Here is a 21,399-nt window from a genome sequence, read left to right as displayed (position 1 = left end):
GCACGGGCACGGCGCGCGCGGTGTGTGTGCGGGGGGGGTCCGGCCTCCCGCTGCGGGGCGGCGGCGGCTTCGCTTGAACTTGGCGCCGTGGCGCGGGCTGAGCGCTCGGGCGGCCGGCGGGAGCCTCTGCGGGCGCGGGGCGGCTGCTCGGGGGCCGCGGGCTCTGCCGGCCCCGCACGCGGCTCCCGCCTCGCGCCTCCTAGGTGGGTGACCCGCAGGGTCCCAGCCCGCAGCGCCCAGCCCGACAGTCCCCCGGGAGCCGCTTGCTGAGGCGCCCGCGGGCCGAGCACAGCCGGTTTCCAGCCCTCGTGGCTGCAGGCTGCGCCGGGCTCGCCCTTGGCGGCAGGTCCCGCACGGACACCGCCGGTCTGGTGTTCCCGAAGGGCTTTGGAAGCGGCTGTTCCCCCTGGGAAGCGGCGCGCTGGGCTCCGGGCACGCACGTCGTGCTCCGCCGCGGCGGCCGCACGGAGAGTTTGGTCACGGCTCCCACCAAGAGCCGCCGGTAGCGGTGAATAATGATGCGGAGCGCTGGGAAAGGCCCTGGAATGAGTAACAAAGGAGCAGCCGSGGCTCTCTGCCACACTCCGGGCTCCCCTTCAGCTCGAGGGCCGCGTGTGACCTGCCGCTGTCCCCCAGGAAATGGCAAAACCCTCCCCTGGCCCTTGTGTCCCCCGGCCTGCTGTGACCACGGCGCCCGGGAGGGAGGAGAAGCGGGGATGGCAGAGCCGGAGCAACTTCCCTCCCTTGCATTCGCACAGCTTATTGCAAAGAGGGCAGTCCTGCTCTGCTCTTGCTGCAGCCCTTTGACCTCACGGTGCTGTTGCTCGTGCACCATCCCCGCTCTGCWGCATTCGCAGTCAATTTGGAGTTGTTGCCTCATTAGGCGTCAGATATACGGTAYGATATCCAGGGTTATCTGGTCTGTYATTATGATTCAGCTGCCAGAAAGAGCGGTGTCTGATGTCTGCTCCTGTGAGCCAAAGCCTGTCGCCGATTCCTGGCCTGGGAGGACGGGAACGGCTCCCGCCGGAGCTCGGGAGCATCTCCTGACACGGGAGGCTCAGAGAACGCAGGAAACACCAAAAACTGGGCGGTCAAGTGGCTCCGATTCTCTGAATCATCACGCTGAAGTCACACTGAAGTTGAGTTCTTTCGGAGAGTGAATTAAGCAGTAAATTATCCCGGCTGGCAGTGGAAATTCCTTCATTAATTAATATTGCTGGAGGGAATGAAATTGTACCTTTGTCTGCAAAATACTCCGGATCCAGACAAGTTTCTCTGCCTTGTGGGTTTGAGATGTGATCGCCAGGCTCTGTGCTGGGCTGCAGGAGGACCCGTCGCCTCCAGGACACCCTTGGGGCTCTGTCCTCAGCACTTGGCCATCGTGAGAGYGTGGGTTATACAAACTCCTCTGGTTTTAATGGCACAGCCTGAGGAACAGTAGTGAGATTTGTAGGCAAATACCAAGAAAAACGTGGTCAACTCACTGTAGGTCCCAAGGAATGAGGGGTGTTTCTGTGGGACAGCTCATGTTTCATCTTCTGGCAGTGAAATGCCCAGTCACGCCCGTATTGGGCCAAATCAGCTCTCATTTGCACCACAGCAACTTCTTCTGGCTGTGGTGTGAGAGCAGAACTTGTGCCACCGGGATTAAAACATCCAAATTCTTCTTTTGCAAGCTACAGCCTGGCTTTCTCCTACAGACTCCAAGAGCTTTATGCAAAAATGATTATTCCAAGCCCCGCTGCCGCATCTAAGATGCYATAAAATATCCGCAGTCCACCAGCATGCAACTTGGGTATACCCTGTGTATAGGTATAGTTTATATGGAGAGAGCATAACCACGAGAGTCTGCTTTTCCTCCATGCGACACGGCGAACCGGCGCTGCAGATGTCAGTTTCTGTCAACATCAGCGGCTTTTCTTCTCCATTACCCTTTTATTTTGCCTCTGCTTACCCAGCAGGTCCTGCCTTGCTGGCATCCCGTGTCATGCCAACGCTTTTTCCCATTTAGTGACAGAAAGTTTCACTCGGCCTCTGTCCGAAGTGGATGTCCTGACCCGTGTGAGGGTCATCACACAGCACTGACAGTGAGGGGGAGCCACGAATGTACCCATGGCTGCAGCCTTGCTCCTTTCCTTTGGTTTCTCCTTGTTTTACCTTCTCTCCCCACTCTGCTGCTGAGTGACATCTCACCCTCCTGCAGCACAGAGAAGCAGCAGGTCCCTGATCACCGCTCTCCTTTCCCTGGTGTGCTCTGAGCGCAGGTTTTGCTTCATCGCAGAACTCTAGGAAACATTTCAGTTACCAGAAGTGTCTTTCCTAGAGGAATCCCAGCTCCTACTGACACAGAATGAAAAATAAGCTTTGCTAAAGCAAATGCTTTAAACTAATAATTATTCCACATATTYTCCCAATTTTACAAGGTATCTCATAAAATTGAGACGATTGCATCACAAAGGAATAGCACTGCTGTATTGTGTAGTCAGAGAACAGCTTCTTAACATGAGAAACATGAAAATGAGCTCATAAAATCGAGTGACTGTAGTTCATAAATATAATAAAAATATAAAGAAATAATTGAAGACAAAGTCATCTCTGGACAGGCCGGAGATCGCGGGCACCGGCGTCCCCGTTGTGTCGGGGCCCTTCCAACCCACTGTCCCCCCWGCTGCTCCCCGCCTACCGGCTGCCCCTTGGGCCATCCTGTTGCCACCCCTGTCAGTCGCTGGGACCTGCCTGGTGCTGCTGGGCGCCGGGGCCTGTGGCGGATTGCTGGAGAAGGCCTGACTTTGCAATCCCTGTTTTCAGACATCCCAGAATTTAGACTGCTGTGGCCCTCTGCATAGCTCCTGTGTCTTCCTCTGGCGTTTGAGGAGGAGGGAGAATTATGAAGACGGTTGAGAGATGGAAAAGGAGGCTTTTTCCATCTGCAGCTTGGCTGCTTGCTGCAGTTTAGCCACAGTATTGGGAATTTCTAAGTGAGTTTCGAATGGAGCCAGTGGTGTCCCGARGCAGGACCTGGGTCGTGGCGATAGTCTCGGAGCAGGCAGAGCCGGCGCAGAGCGCGGCGGGCCGAGAGGGCAGGCGAGCGGGCTGGGGAGAGGGCGCTGCAGTGCCCGGGGGCGGCGCGCGGGGATGAGGCCCGGGGAGCCGGGCGCTCGTCCCTGCTGCTTCCACGGCTTCCTCTCGCTCCTCGCGCGCAGGGACGCGGGCGGAAAAGCCCTCGAAAGGAGCCTGTCGGTGCAGGCCATCGCTATCCACATTGGAATTCAGGAATAGAAAAGTAATATCTCTGAGACAGAAGGTAAACATTGCTGTAGTAGGTTTTGAGTGATGTTTTTGCTTCAGATAGAAAAATCCTGGAAACTCTGAGTAGTGAGTGATGAACGGCTGCACTTTCTGCTGCAGTGACCGAGCCAACTAAAGGCGGCCATTGAGCAACATATCCCAACAGCCAAAGCACTTCATCAATCTCAGCTGCTGCTTTTATGAACGTATTATATAATAATGGGTGTTCTTCTAAAAAAAATTACAAAGGTCTCTCTCTCTCCTTCCCCTAAATATCACAAGGGGAAGCCATTAATTCTGCTCCAGTGTTGATCTCTTCCATCATGATGATGTATCCATTAATGGATATCGTATATCCATTAAACCTTCCACCCTCGCACAGGAAGGAATAACAATTATTCATTGTTGAAAAGACTAAATGAACGAATTTCACTTTTTTTTAAGTAGCTGAGTATATGTTTGTCTGCCTTCTCCTCCTGAAGGCCAGCCTTCACACGGTGAGSCTGCTCTATCTAAGCAATCCAGGCCCTCATTTCCTTGCCATTGAAGACATAACCTCACATTTTCAGACTCTCTGGACCTCAGCTCTTGCCAGACTTAACCCTATATTGCTGGCTGCAAAGGGGAGACCTCCTTGCACACCCTTGGAGAGCAAGTCAGGGAACAAGCGCTCATTCAATTAGGAGCCCATGATGAGCTGGAAAGCAAGCGAGAGCTGCACACAGGTCCTGGCACAAACACAGAGCCACAGCAAGCCAGGCACTGCTGGCAGCAGGGGTGGCACTGCCCTCAACCCGAGTTCAGTGGCATAGTGTAAAAAACCCCACAATATTCTTCGTAAAATGACTAATGCTGCCCATACATCCTTGGGCTTTTAGTTTAGGTTTTCCTGTAGATCCCGCATACATTCACCCTCGTATCATACTTTCAAAGTCATCTTTACTCAAAAGCAAATCTGTTGTTAGTGTAGATGGGGACATTGTGGGGCACAGCGTTGCAGCGAGCAGGAAATTTGCAGCTCGACCAAATCCTGTGCACACAGCGCCCCGTGCCAGGTTAGGGACCCTCATGCAGATATTAGGAACTTTGTAGGAGGGGAAGCTGGACTGAGAGTCTCCAAGAAGAAGCCTAGGAGACTACCTGGCTATCAGCACCTCCTTGAAATGAACAGCAGATGCAAAAGGTGCTTTTATGGCAGCACAAATATGAACAAGAAAATACAATTCCTGCATAGCCATTGAAAGGGCCATTCTGTGCATGGAAATTAGAGCAATTCTGGGCTTACTGTAAATGAACCAGCAACCCAGTTTGCCAAGAAATAAGAACTTCCTGTGATCTGCCCACGTGGTTTGAAAGAACTGGAAAACATTTCCCTGTTGGTAATGTTTAATTTTGTGGAGTTGCTATCGGTTCTAATTCTGGTTTTGCTTGATTCCATGATGTCCTTGCTAATATATTAGTCTATATGTAATATAAAATGCTTTAATCCCATAGAGAAAACAGCAAGATGTTAACATCTTTGCCAAGGATTAAATATGACCTGAAACCCTGAGTCTTTCTAAGCACTCCAGAGCCTTTCCACGGAGAGCTTTTACCTTATCATTTGTGACTTAAAAGGCTATTGTTATGACTGCAGGACTGCCAAGCCGTAATGCATGATTTATTATGCACAGCAGGTGACTGGTAGTTAACATTTATCTCAAAAAAGAACTGTTTTTTTTTTTTTTTTCTTGCAGCTTTCCCTGGGAGGTTCATGTTTTTGTCAGTGACAAGATGACAATTCATATTTTTACCAAAGGATGCAGTGAGTCATCTTATTAACTCCACTGAAGTACATGCTTGGCAATAGAACTGCCACGGTAAGTCTGGGGGATTTTTCATTCTTCCTGGAAACATTATTCAGGAATTAGTCCATAGTATAAATTTAGTAGAACAAATAATAATCTTTATATAAAGCAGTAGCTTCTCAGTGACGACCACAGGCCAAAATAGACCAAATATTGCATAACACACTGTTTTTTAATATTATTATTAGAGGAGCAGATGTTACAGGACAAGGCAGACTATGCCACAAACTGTGCTGTTCACTAGGACATGGTTTTTTTGAACCTGGGTACTGCATGTGAAGGAACCTCATGTGTTGAGGGAACTCAAATAAAAGCCACAATAAATCTGGCCCTGAGAATGTTGCCATGTGAATGAGTCCACATGCACCTTGGAGCAAGCGTGAGACAGGAAGGAGAAATTTGGCATCCGAAAAGAAGCATCTCCAGGATGATATAATGTATAACATAACATGGCCAGTGTACCGGTATTGATCACCCAAAGCAAGCTCCTTCTTTATTTTGCTCCTTATTTTGTCCCTCCTCGAAAGCCTCAAAGCATCTCCCAATATCCTATGACACTTCTGTAGAGGGCCAGGCCACTCGGGTCCTTCTGCAGCTCTGCAACAGAGGAGAACCCGGCTGCCCTTGCGCCGAACGGTTCTGCAAAGGGACTTCCCTGGGCAGAAGGGGCAGCAGAGGCTGCTGCAGGACTGCCTTGCTTTAGTTTATGGCTAGCTAGAGGAAAAGCAGCACACACTTTTGTTGGTAAAGCCTCTGATTCTCTTCTGTCTGCTTGTTTTTGCCCTTGAAAGTGATATTTTGTGGCACAGTCCAAGCGAACCGCTTTGTGCTTAGGCATATTTGCACGCCACACAAGCTTATCTCGCAGGAGAAGAGCATATGGCCTTGAGTTATTATTTGTTATTTCAGGGTAACTAGATGGTAACTGTACTGAAAACTTATGGCAACTCATGCGTTATCTCACGATAACAGGATAAATAAACAGTCTCTTCACTGCATGCATTAACAGTAATGGAAGGAAAAGCTCATGAAAACCACTGGTAACGAGTTCAACCATGTCCCCATTTATGATGTCCCAGATGTGTTGCTGCTTCTCCTTCTGTCATGCACATTTAAATTATAACTAGGATTCCTTCCACTTTGATATTCTTGGCTTCAAAGACGCAGCTCTGTCAGCTGCAGTCCTTAAGTCAGTGAGCATGCAAAGTTCTTTAAATGCCTGACTTAATAGAGAAATGTGTCTTTCAATTAGAATAAAACCTACAGAAGATGTAACAGAAATCATTAACAACGTATATAATGTATAGGTAGCAAACCAATACAGGGATCTAAGGGGAGAAGGAAATAGTTGCTTTGAACATCTCTGGAGTAAACTCCAAATGGTCGAATGCAAGACTGCCAAGGTTGTTGAAAAGACCTTGTAGTTAATCTGTAAAAAGACCCCTGGCTGGTGCAGACAAAGGTAAAGCCAACTGGAGCACTCAAGTATGCAATGTAATTGCGGCAAAACAGACAAATCAAGGAGCAGATAAAAGCAAAGGGAAGAGAATGGAGCTAACGCAGCTGCACAGAAACCATTTCAGATGTGTTCTGCTCGAGAATGCCAGCACATTATGGACTCTTTGAAAATACACTGAAGCAGCATTATAGAGTATATAAAAAGAGAATGTTAAACAGTTTATGGGTAAAATATGAGCTAAATTTGATGAGAATGTCCTCTAGACTGTAAGTATCTGTTTCTATGAAAGTTGAGTGGAACATTAAAGATATCATTAGCCTAGCAGGTTTTCTTGACTCAGATGTAACGCCAGATCTGCTTTTATTTTTGAGGAGAAGCAGAATGCTAAGAGTTGCTTAACCACATCTTTGTCATCATAAAAGAATTCACATCCCTCATTAAGGGTTTGGATCAAACTCTGCTGAAGAAAATGAAAGCTCCTGGTTTCAACATATCAATAGCAGGAGTGTTTTGAATGACCCCACATTTCCAACCATTCCATTTTTCAACCACTTCACCAGCTGAAGGTGAACATTGAAGGCCAAAYCAGAACTTGGAAAAGGGAAATACTTTTCAAGGCTTATAATGAGTCACAAAACATCAATCTGATCATCTTATTCTGTGCATCTCTAGACAGTATTTGTAAAGAAAAACACCCTGAAAAGTATTTTTCTTCATTCCTTTATCTGTCAGAGATGTTAAATCAGGCAGGATTCAGGGTCCCTTATAAAGATATATTATWATTATAAATTCCATAAACAAAGAACCAAGAAGAATCACTAGGAGAGAGTTTCTGCAAGTTACAAACACTAGTTAAGCAGAGGCAAAACAGCTTTTCAATACAGAGTTTCAAAGACTGTTTGTTCCACTCACAGTCACGCTGCTGGTGACTACACACCCCTGCGTGCGTCCGCAGACTTCAAGACAGGAAAACACTGCACGTAAAACATAGGAAAAGAAGTTCAGCATCCTGTGGAAGAAGTTACACAAACGCAGTTCTGTGACCGTGCGAGGCAGGCCAGGGCTAAGGAAGGCCAGGGCCGGGGATGCAGGCGCATTTTGCTCCCAGAGTCGGTGTCTCACACACAGTGATCCCAGCTGGCATCAAGCTGCTGCCGCCATGGAGGCCGGGAGATACCCCGGCCTCCAGGGATCATCCTCCGTTGACTTGTCCCTTAGTGCCCCTCAGCTGCAGGATTGAATCCAAGACCCTCAAACTTCTCTTCAGTGGCAATCAGAAACAAATGTTCTGTCCTGGTTTCTCAGTGTTTTGAAACATCTGGTTAACTTGGAGCATATGGCTAGTTCCAGTCCCGTATGAGGCCAGAAAGGTGCTTGCAATGACATATGTTCTTGCTTAGCAAACTTTGGGACTGAAGCACTACTATGTGAAAAACGACTTCGGAACACTGCCAAGCCAGCCGTTGGTTCCCAAGTTACTTGAAATTATTAAAATACAATATATTGAAACGCAAATTGTTAAAATGCAATATATTGAAATGCAATATACTGAAAACAAGGGAAATATATAACAGCATACCTATATAATCACTACTGATGAAGGATCAACACTCTACAGGAGTTTTACTACTCCAGAATGTTGATTATTCAGGAATTTACTCCATCTACTGCTCTGAGCTTTAGCTGAAAACCCAGCGCAAGGCTGCGCTCAAGGAGCCTCGCTGCACCGGTCCCGTCAGACAAGACCAAGTTACCTGCTCTTTACCCAGCCCATGGAGCACCGAGTCACTTCAGGGCAGGGACGGAACCACGCGGGCTCGCAGCTCCACTCCGGGTCCTCAGTCTCTCCAAACTCCATCTTTACAGCCAACAAAATGTGAGAGGCAGATTTCAGATTTCTCCAAATACTCAGATTTCCTGATTGCTTCCTCCTGAGAAAGAGGCATCTGGCCAAGCAGACTGCCTTACGCACATCCTTAATTTGAAGTGCAAAACAGTTCTTTTAAATGAGACACTCATACACTTAAATGCAATTATGTCTCCGTTTTGTACAATGATTGGATATTAATTCCTTTCGACAGAGCAGGGGCTGATTTTAYAGCTCCTATTGGACTATAGCTGAGAAGACAAACTGAACTGTCACTAAACAATGATTTTCCTCTCCTAACTCATCGGCTGTTTCATGTATCTGCTTAAGGTATTATCCTTGTTGCAATGAACTCCCGCARACCTAAAACTTGCCATTCCACTGTGTGCCGTACTAGGAATCCTGTGATGTTTAGTTTTATATTCATTTTAGGTGCCCAAGTAGAGTGCTYCAACAGCAGTTGCAAAACCCCCCTTACTCTGTAACAGCTGACTTTAAAATAAAACTATTTTCAATTTAAATGAAGTATCCCTGAACTAAGCACGTAGAGACCCATCAGAGACATTCGCTAATACAAGCCATATCTAACACATGCAGTATTAAAGGAGAAAGCAAAATTATAATGTTTGTGCAGAAAAAAAGGCCGTAATCAGAGTCACTTTCAGTACCTATATCTGCAGCCATAAACTCTGTCAAACAGCAGCTCCCCACATGTTGAAGGGGATCACCTGATCTTCAAATAGCAAAGAAATGCCCCAAACCCCTGCGCTGTGAAGGTTTTYACTCACGTCAGTGGTGAGGGCAGGTCCTGCTGCCCTTCCTGCAGCTGCAGCAAAGGCCGCTTCACACCCGGCGCTGCGGAGGCTCCTCCAGCAGCTTCCAGYGAGAACCGAGACGGGGAGGCCTCGCCGAATAATATTCATGGACCAATTTTTAGTCCTCTGAACAGTTCCAGTTCTGTAACATGGACGTTAATGTCAGCAGACAGTAATATTAAGATGCTCATCTTTCAATACACCATTGGCATCTAATGTTTTTCTTCTTCCTAGCTCCTCAAATGCCCTTCTTATTTACTTAATTACTGTAATCATTCCTAATTATATAATGCTTTGATTGTATTTAATTATATTCATAATATACATAAATAACATTTTAAAACTAAAGCTTTTCCCAAATGCTTAAATCATTAAGATAGTGTTTGTATAGATTCAGTTAGAAACATTTAAGAACCAATATGTTCGCGACTTTTTTTTTCCACATTCTAAAATGAAAATAAATGATCTGAATTAAATATGCTAAATATGCTATGAAGTTAATAAAATGTTAAACAGAGGAGTTCCAAAGGCTAAACTTTATCCCATACCTTCAACAGGCACTTCTTTATAGGCTTCCTGGGAGATTTTATTGTATCAGTGCAGCCTGGAAGTGTTTTCGTTTTCCGTTCTGCCAACTAGAACTGGCAGCACTGGTAGATTCCCATGGGAGACGTAGGTAGCTAGAAGAAAAAGATTTTGTCTTGAGAAATCGTGTGGAAACAACATAGGATTTATCAGATAGCCAGTTCCTAAGCCATAAAAAGCAGTATGAAGGGATGCCCACATACAGACGAGCCCTACAGGCTAAAGTACATTCCGGGCATATCACTAGCTAAACAGGGAGCATATTGCCTCATTATTGATTTTTTTTTTTTTTTTTTKGAAAATAATTTCTTGGTCTTTCAGTAACTCTCAATATATAAATCACTGAAGACAGAGGCAGATTTCCCAGCAAGACAGAAAGAAGCAAATTTGCTCATTTTGCTCGTTATAGCTCTTCACAGTGAAATTTATTTGGAGTTTCATTATAACTACCCGGTATTTCATGTTATTAACCTTTGAGTAGTTTTAAATGAAATCCGTATAGTTTACTACATTTACTTTGAGTCATGGATTCTACAATAACACAATGGGCTCTCAGTAGGATTAAAATCCAACTACATTAAAATTCAATTAAGAGCCTGTGACAAGTGCAGTGGTTGACTCAGAGAGAGYCTTGCATTTCAGTGTAAAATGATGTGCTTTGTCACTGCACCGAGGAGGTAAGATATGTGTTTGTCATAACATAGTAAAATGTCAGGCGCTCTTGTATTTGAACAAATTCTAACGTTTTTCTCCTCATTTTTGTTTCTCCCCAGTTAGCCAACTGACTTCACAATGACCGAGGGCTTAGACCACAGGTTCAGTAGTCTCACCTGGGATCAGATTAAAATTCTGGATCAAGTGTTAACTGAGGTAATACCCATTCATGGAAGAGGAAATTTTCCAACGCTGGAAGTAAAACCAAAGGATATCATCCGCGTGGTGAAGGAACAGCTCCTCGAGAAGCAGATCGCTGTTCGCGACATCCGCCTGAACGGTTCCACTGCGAGTCACATCCTCGTGAAGCAGAATGGAACCAGCTACAAGGACCTAGACATCATTTTTGGCGTTGAACTCCCGAGCGAACTCGAGTTCCAGGTCGTTAAAGAGGCAGTCCTAAACTGCCTGTTGGACTTTCTGCCAAAATGTGTTAATAAGGAAAGAATCACTGCTCAGACCATGAAAGATGCCTACGTGCAGAAGATGGTCAAAGTCTCCAACGAACACGATCGCTGGAGTCTCATCTCACTGTCCAACAACAGTGGCAAGAACGTAGAATTAAAGTTTGTTAACTCGCTCAGACGGCAGTTTGAGTTTAGTGTCGACTCCTTCCAAATAATCCTGGACTCCATGTTAAGTGTTTACAGAGAGACAGACTGCAAGCTGACAGAAGACTCTCACCCCACGGTTATTGCAGAGAGCATGTATGGAGACTTCAACGAAGCAATGGACCACCTAAAGTACAAACTTATTTCCACCAGGAACCCTGAGGAAATCAGAGGAGGCGGCCTCCTGAARTACAGCAATCTCCTCGTCCGTGACTTTAAGCCAGCAGATGAGGCYGAAATTAAATCTCTGGAACGTTATATGTGTTCCAGGTTCTTCATTGATTTTCCAGATGTTGCTGAGCAGCAGAGGAAAATTGAGTCATATCTGCGCAACCACTTCATTGGGGAAGAGAAAAGCAAGTATGACTACTTGATGACTCTGCACGGAGTTGTAAACGAGAGCACTGTCTGCCTCATGGGACACGAACGAAGACAAACTCTGAACATGATTACAATTCTGGCTTTAAAAGTACTTGGAGAACAAAACATCATCCCCAATGCCGCCAATGTAACATGCTACTATCAGCCTGCTCCGTATATCAGTGACAGAAACTTCAGCAATTACTACATTGCTCACGGACAAGCCCCCGTCATCTACCAGCCATACCCATTTCACATACCCGTGCAGAGCGGCATGGTGTAGTAAGGCAGTACCTTCCTCAGCACTTACACCCTCTCTCTTCCCACTCCTCTCCATAATAAAGGCCTCATTAAAACACGTTTTATCATCACTTTTGATTTCAGGACTTCTTTTTGTGCAAGTTGCCAATGTTACCTGGCAGGGCCCTGTTGAAATCACTATTACGCGGATCACAAAATGAGTAAGATTGCTAGCATTCTTCCTGATGTGTTTGTATCCCTAAATGCGCTTGGGCTGTACTTGTCTTTGGACAAAAGGAGATGGATATAAATGATTCTGATTTTGTACAATGAAGTGCACTAAGTTCTAGGACCTGAAACAATCTTAATCAAAATTTAAATAATGAAAAATTAAGCCAATAAAATACCTCTCAGTAGAAACGGCTGATTTTAAAAATGACAGTGTTCTGGATACRGGGAACTGACAGGATCATCCATCAGTTATATCCATATCCATTCGGCACATTTTGAAAATGCACGTTGGTCTCTTGGTAGCTCTGCTCTGTCGGTCTGATAACTCCCAGTAGAGACTTGAGGCCAGGACCTCGCTGGGATGGTTGGCAGAGAGCACCCTGCCAAGAGCAAACACACCATTCCTGAGGATCCGGGATCTCCACTGAGGGGGAGATCTCACTGTAACATCCGATCCGCAGAGCTGGGCCCCAGGATCTGACTCGCAGGTGGTGCAAGTTCCATGGGCTGCACCTGTTCTGAGTAAATTTGTCCTGAAAATCAAGGTAACAGGATGACAAAGGTGGAGATTGAGCACAAAGGAGCTTGCTTTCTGTTGTTAACCTGTGATTAATCAGAGATGCTTAATTGCGTAATGAATGGAGTCAGGAAAGAACGGAAGAACACCACATAGCCAAGGGATGCATTATATTTAAGTGGCATGTAGAAAAATGTTTTATACTAGTGATGTCCTGTGTGTGTTCAGCTGTCTGCACACATGCACAGGAAAATCCCTGCTACGATGAGCAAGTCCACCTGTATTGAAGCTTCTGTATGTGTGTGTTTACCAAAGAGCCGCCTGCCGTGCCACGAAGTGCCTCTCGGTGCCGGCAGCCCCGCGTGGCACCAGCCCCGGGCTGAGCAGGGCAGGGAGCCGCGGTGGGCACGGCGGGAACGCTGCTGTCCTGGCGCGGGCACGGCGGGAACGCTGCTGTCCTGGTGCTCCCGCACGCCGGCTGCTCCCCGGGCTGCAGCGCGGCAGGACAGCACGGAAAGGACGGTCAGAACGCACGGGGCTGTACAATCAAAGCTGGCGATGGGAAATACGAACAGCAGATTGCCTTGAAATTTCTGATGTTTAACACGATGTGTTAAGAACTCGCTCCTGGTCCATTGTTTTACATCCTGATTGTGATTTTGCAGAATATTGGCTACAATTGTCTATTTATAGACAGGTATCAGGTCTTAGAAATTTATGCTACTCTTAGGAAAATGATTTATTTGGAACAGAAATGTGTTATGCACCAATATTTAAAATAAGAGGTTTCTCAGATTTGTAAGGTCCCTGGTGATCTACTTGCCAGGGCCACGTCGCCTTCCCTTACCCACTTACAGGCCTCTTCAGGAGAACAAAGGGTTTCCCAAAGGCAGCTTTGCTGATTGGCATCACTTAACTAAACCTCCCTCTGTAAAATATAATGCAAAAATCTAGTGCAGAGTAATGTATGAGAAATGTGCGTACAACATAAGGATATAGTAATATATTTTGGAGGGAAATTTATTTTATGCAATGTCTTTGATGAATATAGTACATTTTATTATTTTTCCTCATTTTCAAATATATCCAAATATGTTCCTTGCCCAGGAACACTTTTTTTTTCACTCCCAGCAGTATTTTCACTTCATTTAATAAATTAGGCAATTCCAATTTCCATGTTATCAAATATAGCGGCACTATATTTGCATTTAAGCACTTTAGAAAATTCTCCCCATTGGAAACAAAAGAGAGTGAAATGTGGTGGAATGTTTTGTTGTGATTTGTTTTGAAGTTAAGCTGTTTAGATTAAAGTGGAACCTTTAACTTTAGTTTGCTATTTGCCAAAATAGCAAACTAAATAAATAGCACTGTGAACGTCTGTAAGAGCCTTACTGAGACTGGGTCCTGCTAATGCCTGTGCTTGGACAGCCGGCCCCAAAGACCTGCAGAAAACAAGTCTGCCAAGAAAGGAGCATTTTCAWCACATCGTGTAAATCCATTGCACCTTTACCTGCAGAAATATTTCCAAAATAATTGTGTTTTTTGTTGTTGTTGTTTTGTTGGTTTTTTTACATAACAAGTAGAAACTTGCATCACTCTGTAAAACGGACTATAATTCTCTTTTTGAACCGGCCACTGCAAAATGTATCTGTGATGATGAACTAGCTGTGGATGTGCATAAACCAGCCGCCCACTAGTGCAGCAACTGTGCATTTATATTTACCTGTTTCCTCCTGCTGCATCTCTGTGGATACGGCCGGGTTAGACCCAGAAGGACTCACCGAGATCCACGGCATTCGTGGGAAGGGTCTGCCTGACGTTAACTGGCCCTGAGTGGGACTCGGGGTGGAGAAAAGGACCTGCAGGTGACGGTACAGACACACCAATATGCAAAAATGACTCAGGTATAAATAAATCCTTTACTTCTGTTCAAAAAGGTCTTGTGTTCCTTACCTAGAGGTAATTCTGTTTTGAAAGTTATGGSAGATTTATGATTTTATATRTGTAAATATATATAAAATCTTACATCTCTACACATGCACCAACAGCTAACAAAATCTAATGTTTTTAAATATTTCCTTCCAAAAGCTACATGTTGTCTAGCAGCAGTATTGGACTTGGAGTTTTTTTAAAGGTAATAATGGTTCTGGAAAATCATATTAAAGTGGGGACACAGTTGTGCACTGCTGCTGGCAAAACCCTGATATCAATAAGTAAGGTGAAATACTGCAACCTCTTCTCCAGTTACTGTCCATTTTACTATGTGCAGATATGAACCTACAAAGAATTAACTGAGAGACTTTTTCAGTACCGGTATCCTGAGCTTCATGTTTACATTATATCATGTTGTTACAATCTGGTTAATAATTATAATATCTGGAAATTGTAATGTTGATTTTATTTAGTCATATAAAACTTCTTAAGGTCTTCAGTTTAAAGTAACCTAATGTTGTCAGGACTTAAGTGTTTCAAGTGCTTTCCTAAAAATGTCATTTGAATTTTGTGTTATATTGTAAAGGGTCCCTTGGAAGTCTATTCTTTCTGGTCGTTCCTTTAAAATGTAATTTGTGAGCTTTATACTCCACATATTACAAAGGTTTTTGCAAGGGACAAAAGAAATGTGCAATTGTCCTCAGTGGAGATATTCTATTGTCTGTTGTGTTAGAGCGACCCTCCGGATCTTGCAGACACGGRGGCTCATTTACCACTGTGTCACTCCAGTTTTCCACCTGTGTGATTTGCCTGATGGTGGAGGAATTGCATGGACACAAATCTGCAGTTACTCAGTACTGTACTCAATGTTCCTGTTAGAAATATCTGGAGACAGGACAGCAGAGAAGGGTTCGGCAGCTCAGCAGCACCAGGATTCCTGCGGTTCAGGTGTCGTTTGCTCTGTGTTTCTACTCAAATAAATCAAAGGAAGGGCACTGAGCCACAGAGCTGTTACGGATGAAGGTAGTTCACTTACTGTGCCATCTAAAGCTGTTGAAAATATTGTGATGCTAAAATGTGTATTAATCACACAAATCTGTAGGTCATTAGTCTGCAGTGTTGACTAGTGCCTTTGGGTATTTGGGGAGCAATCATTAAAATAACTTTCTTGTTTAACGTGTGGTTTGCTTGTAATACATTCATTAGTCTGATGAGACGTCAGTTCTGGTGGGCAGACTCCTTCCTGGGGGTGTCTAGAAGCCAAAATGGCATTGCAGAACTGCGAGGAAGAGCGTTAAAGATTTAATTATGGTTTAAACCATAATTAAACCATAAACCACCAACGCAAAACTACCACTGAGCCACAGGCTACACCCTGCTCAGAGTCTTCTGAATGTCTTGGGTACATCTCAGTGGCGGGTTTGTCAGAAGAGCTTGTGCCAAATACTCACATTTTAAGTGCCTCGATATATATTTATATAATAAAAACATGACTGTCTTCTGCATAAATAAAATGAATGCTTCAATTGACGAATTATTTGACTTCACGTATGTCTAAGAATACACGTGACCTCCTCCAAGAGCACGTTCCCGTGAACCAGAGCAGCGTTTCCTGCTCCAGACGTGCTGCGCACGGACAGCCCTGCCTTCCACCTCCCCGATCCTGCCCCTTTGGGAAACAGGCAGCAAAAGTGCCAGGGATTTGTAYGTTGTAGGAGCCCCAAGTCCTGCGCGGAGCCTCTGTGCCCGGGGCGGCAATTTCCAGCTGTTCCCAAAATAACCTTTTAATAGGAAATGTGCAACGAGATTAAAGGGAGAAAAGGTGACAGAGCCTGCTTTTATTTGGGAAAAAATCTGTATCTCTCCTCTCTGCTTCAGGGATGCTTCTAAATCTACACAAAATGGTCTCTGACATTTGATGGTGTCCACAGGGTCGCCCAGCACTTTAGCACCTCACCTTGTTTAAATTTGCCATTAGACTTCCTCAGAACATGTTCTTTTGCCTACTTTTTGTCGAGGAATGGAGAAACTTTGGTGAAAGTCTCCACTTTCTCATATATGTTTTTTTACCAGAAAAAAAACATCAAGCATAACTTATTCTCCTGGCCATTTCTGCTGTACAGTCAAATTCTTCATAATTGCCCCCGAGACACTACTGAAAAGAGGAGTGGGAAATGGGGAAGCAGCCCACTTACGCGCTCCTTGTTCCTGTGAATATTCCTCAGCATTTTCCCATGGAATTCGTGACCTAGCGTAATACCCGAAGGCCATTTCATTTTCCAGCCACCACCTCCCTCCCGTTTCTTCTCTTCCCTCATCTCCATGATTAAATACTATTTCGCTATTTCACAAGGAAGCGATTTCCTTCAAAGCAGCTGCTTCCCCACTCAGCTCCATTTCACGCCGCACTGCCCGTGTTTCCGAAATCCCAATTAGTCACCACGGAAAGCAATCCCACGCCGTACTAATCAGAGCGTCGGGCCGCTCGGCCGGTACGCCAAGGGGGAAGGCAGCCCCCGGGCCGGGGCCGCACGCTGCAAACCTGCCCCCTTTCCTCAGCACGTGCCCCCGTGCYGCCCAAGCGGCGAGCTGCTACCGAGCTCCCCGTCACGCCAGCCCTGTGGACGCTGCTGCAGCTTTCCTGCCATTTTCTACCCATATTTTTTCCCTTACAGTGTTTTACCGGCTCCTGACATTTCCCAGACAACAGACAGAAACTGCATCCCATACTTTTGCCTAAAGGATAAGAATTGATATTAAGTGCCTCTCTTTTTATTGCATTGCCTGTTCATCCTAGGCAGTTCTCGGGTAATGAAATTTTCCAATAAGGAGTTTGGATTCATTACCTGTGCTGAACGGCTTGTACACCCCATCAGGAAGGAGCAAAGAGCTGTGAACTTCTYGCATTAAGGTACAAACACCTTGTTAGGCCTCTTCAGCAGCTGATTAAACTGTAAGTTACGGGCCCAACACTTTGTCATGTTCCCAATCAAAAGCAGCAACAAGGCAGCTTCCAGCCCCGCTGTTGCAGCTGCAGCAACGCTAAACGAAGCTGCTCTAGCACAACTCTAAATAATTTATTCCAGAGATTATTCTGTTTATTAAATAATGCATTCGGTCAATCAGTTTCTTAGCTCTTCCTGCAGAAAACAACATTGTCAATCTGTCTTCATGTCAGATGTGCCCGCCAGGCAGCAAGCATACGTACTTAATACGTATTCCTTGATGCTGCACAGAGACATCCGTGTGCTGTCACGCTGCTCTGAACCGTGAGGTAGGGAATCTGCCCAGCTTCCATGCGGAGACACCACTCGGCAGCCGAGCAGAGCTCCGGGCAGAAGCACGTCCGAGGTACAGGCTTGGCTGGCCTTGAACTCAGCGGGAACATCAGCGATCAGAGCAGAAAGAAGAGCCATCAAAACAGAATAAAAGTAAAAATATTTTGAAAGTACAGAGGCAGGAGGCTGGGCTGAGTGCCCGCTCTCACACCCCATAGGTTTTCAGGTAGGGGCAGCAGCAGGTTGGCTCCTTGCTCCGAGACCTGCCAAGAAACTTCAAGTTAAGCTAAAAAGCTTTGTAAGAGGCAAAAGAGAAGCATTTTAGGTCTTTCCTCAMGGCTCTCTCCTTTATGTTTTTCGTAACAGTATCAGGCAGTGGGTATTGATCAAAACCAAGCTGCACTTGCAGCTGAACAGGACAGGAACGTTTCCACTAGCCGGAGCTGCCGTTCCCAGACCTCCCCAAGGCCGCTGGGGTTTTCTCCTCTGGTKGGCTTCCAGCTGGGACCAGGAGCTGCTCATGGACCTAATGCATTAGGAACGTTAATTATCAGAAAAACGCAGAAAGAACTGCAGATACTTCGGCTTTCGCAGTGATTTCGAGTTGAAACGGGCAACATACTCAGTACATGTTTGTGTTAAGAAACAAAAGAATAATCGTTTATTTTTAAAAGCTATGGCTGATTAACCAAATGTCCCTTGGACAGCAGGGTCTCATCCCCAAACAAAGAGCTGGGTTGCTCCTGGAGCTTGCACGTGTGTAGCTGCCCCTTGGTCACTGTTTGTGCAGAGCTGTGACAACTTCCACCCRTTTCCCTACTCCTGAATAAATCCAATAACATCACAAAATAAATAATTCTAGACATGACCTTTGTGGCTGGATGATACCTTCTGCTCATGGCTGCTTTGTGAGCRATGGGCTTGGAAATGGGCTCCCTATCAGAACCACCCTGAGCACATGATGGGACCCTATTTGCTGCAGGTAGTGCTGTATCCTCAATTAATTCATCTATTTTTAAGTATCATTATTAAAGCTTCTACTATTTTATTATTCACCCATTATTAAATATTTGAACACTCTCTCCTTTAACTTTCTTCATCAACGGGCCAAGGTTTTATGCAGCGTTAGCAGGAAAATGTAAGTAAATCCACAGAAATGTCGCGTCCTGATAACTGTTGGAATATTTTCRGAGTTGGCAGTGTCCAAGCAGCAGCTCCCTCAGAGAGCATTTCTGCTAAAATGACAGAGACAAATTTGTGCGCTGGGTACAGCATTTTCCCTTATACCTGTTGGAAAACATTACACCATTTATTACTGATTTTCCTCTGTTTGCTTTAATTTCATTAGGCTTTGAATTGTTTTAGAGGGCTGGCAACCAGTCAAAAGGAGGGTCAGGTTATGACAGGTTGCCAAAAATCTGTGGAAAAGGCCAACGCTGAACAAACACATCCCAAATGAATGCAGGGGATGACGTCGGGTCTTCAGACATTGCYCCGAGTGCTGCCACTCCTGATGTGCCCAGTGGGTCATCCGGGTGCTCCTAGGGGCTCATGCCCATCTTTCCTGTCCATGCTGTGATAATCCACCTCCCTAAAACCAGACTCATAATCCCCTCCTCTGCTTAGGTGCACACTTGGAAAGARCTGCAAAATCTGGGGATTTTGCAGTTTCGCTGCTTGCTCGAGGGCTTCTTGTGGACATGTGGAGAGCTCTTCATGGCCTGGGGTGTTTCTTTGTCTGGTGATGGAAGGCAAAGTCAGAGCTCATCAGTTGAGATGCTTTTCTGGTCAAAATACGATCGTTCAAGTCTGTCTACAAACGGGAAGAAGGCTCATCCACGGAGGCTTCCTCTTCCTCTTTACCTCCAATTAGCAATTCACAAGGGCAGAGTTATCCCAAATTGCATTTGTGATCTCTGTAAAAGCCCAAGCCATAGCACACGTGCTGTAAATTGGACACGTACTCGTTTCATGTGGTTGGGGCTAACAGTAATTGTGTGTGATTTTACAGCACAGTYCCTCGGGGTAATTTTTTCCGGTCAAGCTGTAGGACTCAATAAAAACATGTAAGAAGAGTAGAGTGAATAAGAGAATAGAGAAGATAAAGTTCTTCTATTATTATTATTTATGGTTGCATTGGGGATAGTGTAAAAGCCAATTCGAAAGCCACTGGGAATCATTAGAAAWCCTTCCTTCAATATTAATGGGGTTTGCATAAGGCTCAGCCTCCTACAAACGGGGTTCTACTTTCTATTTAACATGACTAGAAGATTTCAAGATTGCTTTTCATTTAGAAACATGTGTTCTTCTCTTGGTCTCCTTTTTGAACCCTCATGGCTGGTTTTCACTGGAAAATCTGCCTCTCTCACCTGAGCCAGCTTCAGAAAGCCAGGAGTAAAGAGCTAAATCCTCAGCTTCTGCCCGTGAACTCCTGCAGGCAAAAAGGCTGGTGTCCAAACTCTTGGCATATTTACACATGGCATCAATGGAAAGCCAAGGAAGAAGGATCCAAGTCTAAGCCGGAGCCAAATTCAATTTTCCTCCCTTCTGAATTTGGCTTCAGAGTCCCAGCACAAACTCCAGGTCCAGCTTTCAAGACAACACCTGTATTTGTAAAGGTGGTTTTCATTCCTCCTCAACTTCCACCAAGCACAATTCACTCAGATTCAAAACAATCTTATTCCCTAAAATTAACAGGTCCTATTATATCCACAGATTTAATACATGCATATTCTAGCTACCAGAGCAGGATTTGGTAACCTTAGTTTCTATGATTTGAGAGACACCAGGAAAATACTTCTGACATTTACGACTTCTGCGCACTGACAATAAAAAAGGACCCCGCCAACTCGCTCCTCTCACKGACAATAATTCCACGGAAATACTGCTGGACATTATTATTTATAGCGTTTTAGTCACCCTGGAAACAAACTAGACGCGACCAGACATGACTTTTAACACAGCTAATTCTATCATTAGTGTCAGTACCACCGAACGACTCGCATCAACCTCCCCGGCGCGGYGCGGGCCGCGTTGCCATGGGGATGCCCCAGCCACRGCGGCTGCCATGGCGGGGCGGGAAGGTTCCGCCTCCATGACGCCCTTCCGTGGTGGCAGATCTACCCCATGTCTTTCCAGCCCTCTCTTGGCTTTTCCAGCTCCTTTTAGGAGTTTGGCAGTGCTGGTCCATGGCACCGAGGACACCACGGCCCTGCTGTGCCAGGCCAGCCATCAGGTCAACTGTGCGAGCAGCCCCGGCCCTCTCCGCTTGCACATGGTCCCCTGGAAGAGGCATTAACTAGCGGAATTCAGTTTAGGAATTGAAGATATTATGTTATTGATCTGTTACAAACTCAGTGAAGCACCTTGCAGGGGCAGTTTTGGGTTAAAACTGCYGGGATTAAAAACAAAATAATCCCTAAATTCTCCATCTGCTAAAAATGCCATTTGGGGGACAACAAAGCATTCAGAAATTCAGACAAAATTGGTAAGAAATCTCTGCCAAAATTAAGTAGTTTGCCTCAAAACATTTCATGTTGACGTTTATACACGCAGTGCCTTAGTCTTTTGTTTCAAAACCCYGCTTCCATCTCAAAATTTACTGCAGATTTCATTAAAGGGGAAAAACCCAGTTGCAAGTACAGGGAAAGCT

The 21,399-nt window shown here is 45.4% G+C and overlaps 1 protein-coding gene and 2 long non-coding RNA genes across 4 annotated transcripts; 1 reads left to right on the top strand and 2 right to left on the bottom strand.

The window, feature by feature from the left end:
• Positions 1-5,058: 5,058 nt before the first annotated feature.
• On the top strand, positions 5,059-12,476 carry TENT5D (terminal nucleotidyltransferase 5D). 2 transcript variants are annotated; one of them, XM_026033208.1, is made up of 2 exons: positions 5,059-5,150; positions 10,638-12,476. In XM_026033208.1, exon 2 carries the CDS (start codon positions 10,657-10,659, stop codon positions 11,830-11,832), a length of 1,176 nt encoding a protein of 391 aa, XP_025888993.1. In that variant the 5' UTR covers positions 5,059-5,150; positions 10,638-10,656; the 3' UTR covers positions 11,833-12,476. The 2 variants fall into 2 exon arrangements, with proteins under 2 accessions (XP_025888993.1, XP_025888992.1); XM_026033207.1 differs by having other exon boundaries at positions 5,073-5,150; positions 10,642-12,476.
• LOC112942308 lies at positions 8,437-9,955 on the bottom strand. The gene is made up of 3 exons (XR_003248368.1): positions 9,828-9,955; positions 9,253-9,421; positions 8,437-8,455 (listed from the first exon to the last, which is right to left on the bottom strand). It is a non-coding gene; the product is annotated as an uncharacterized LOC112942308 (long non-coding RNA).
• A 5,833-nt stretch (positions 12,477-18,309) lies between the features above and the next one.
• Positions 18,310-20,423, bottom strand: LOC112960433. Its single transcript, XR_003251750.1, has 2 exons — positions 20,117-20,423; positions 18,310-19,791 (listed from the first exon to the last, which is right to left on the bottom strand). It is a non-coding gene; the product is annotated as an uncharacterized LOC112960433 (long non-coding RNA).
• Between the last annotated feature and the right edge of the window lie 976 nt (positions 20,424-21,399).

This window comes from Nothoprocta perdicaria, unplaced genomic scaffold, assembly GCF_003342845.1.
Source record: "Nothoprocta perdicaria isolate Ctin4 unplaced genomic scaffold, notPer1 scaffold_124, whole genome shotgun sequence".
NCBI classification, from domain to species: Eukaryota; Metazoa; Chordata; class Aves; order Tinamiformes; family Tinamidae; genus Nothoprocta; species Nothoprocta perdicaria.
This window is presented reverse-complemented; position numbering and strand designations above follow the sequence as displayed.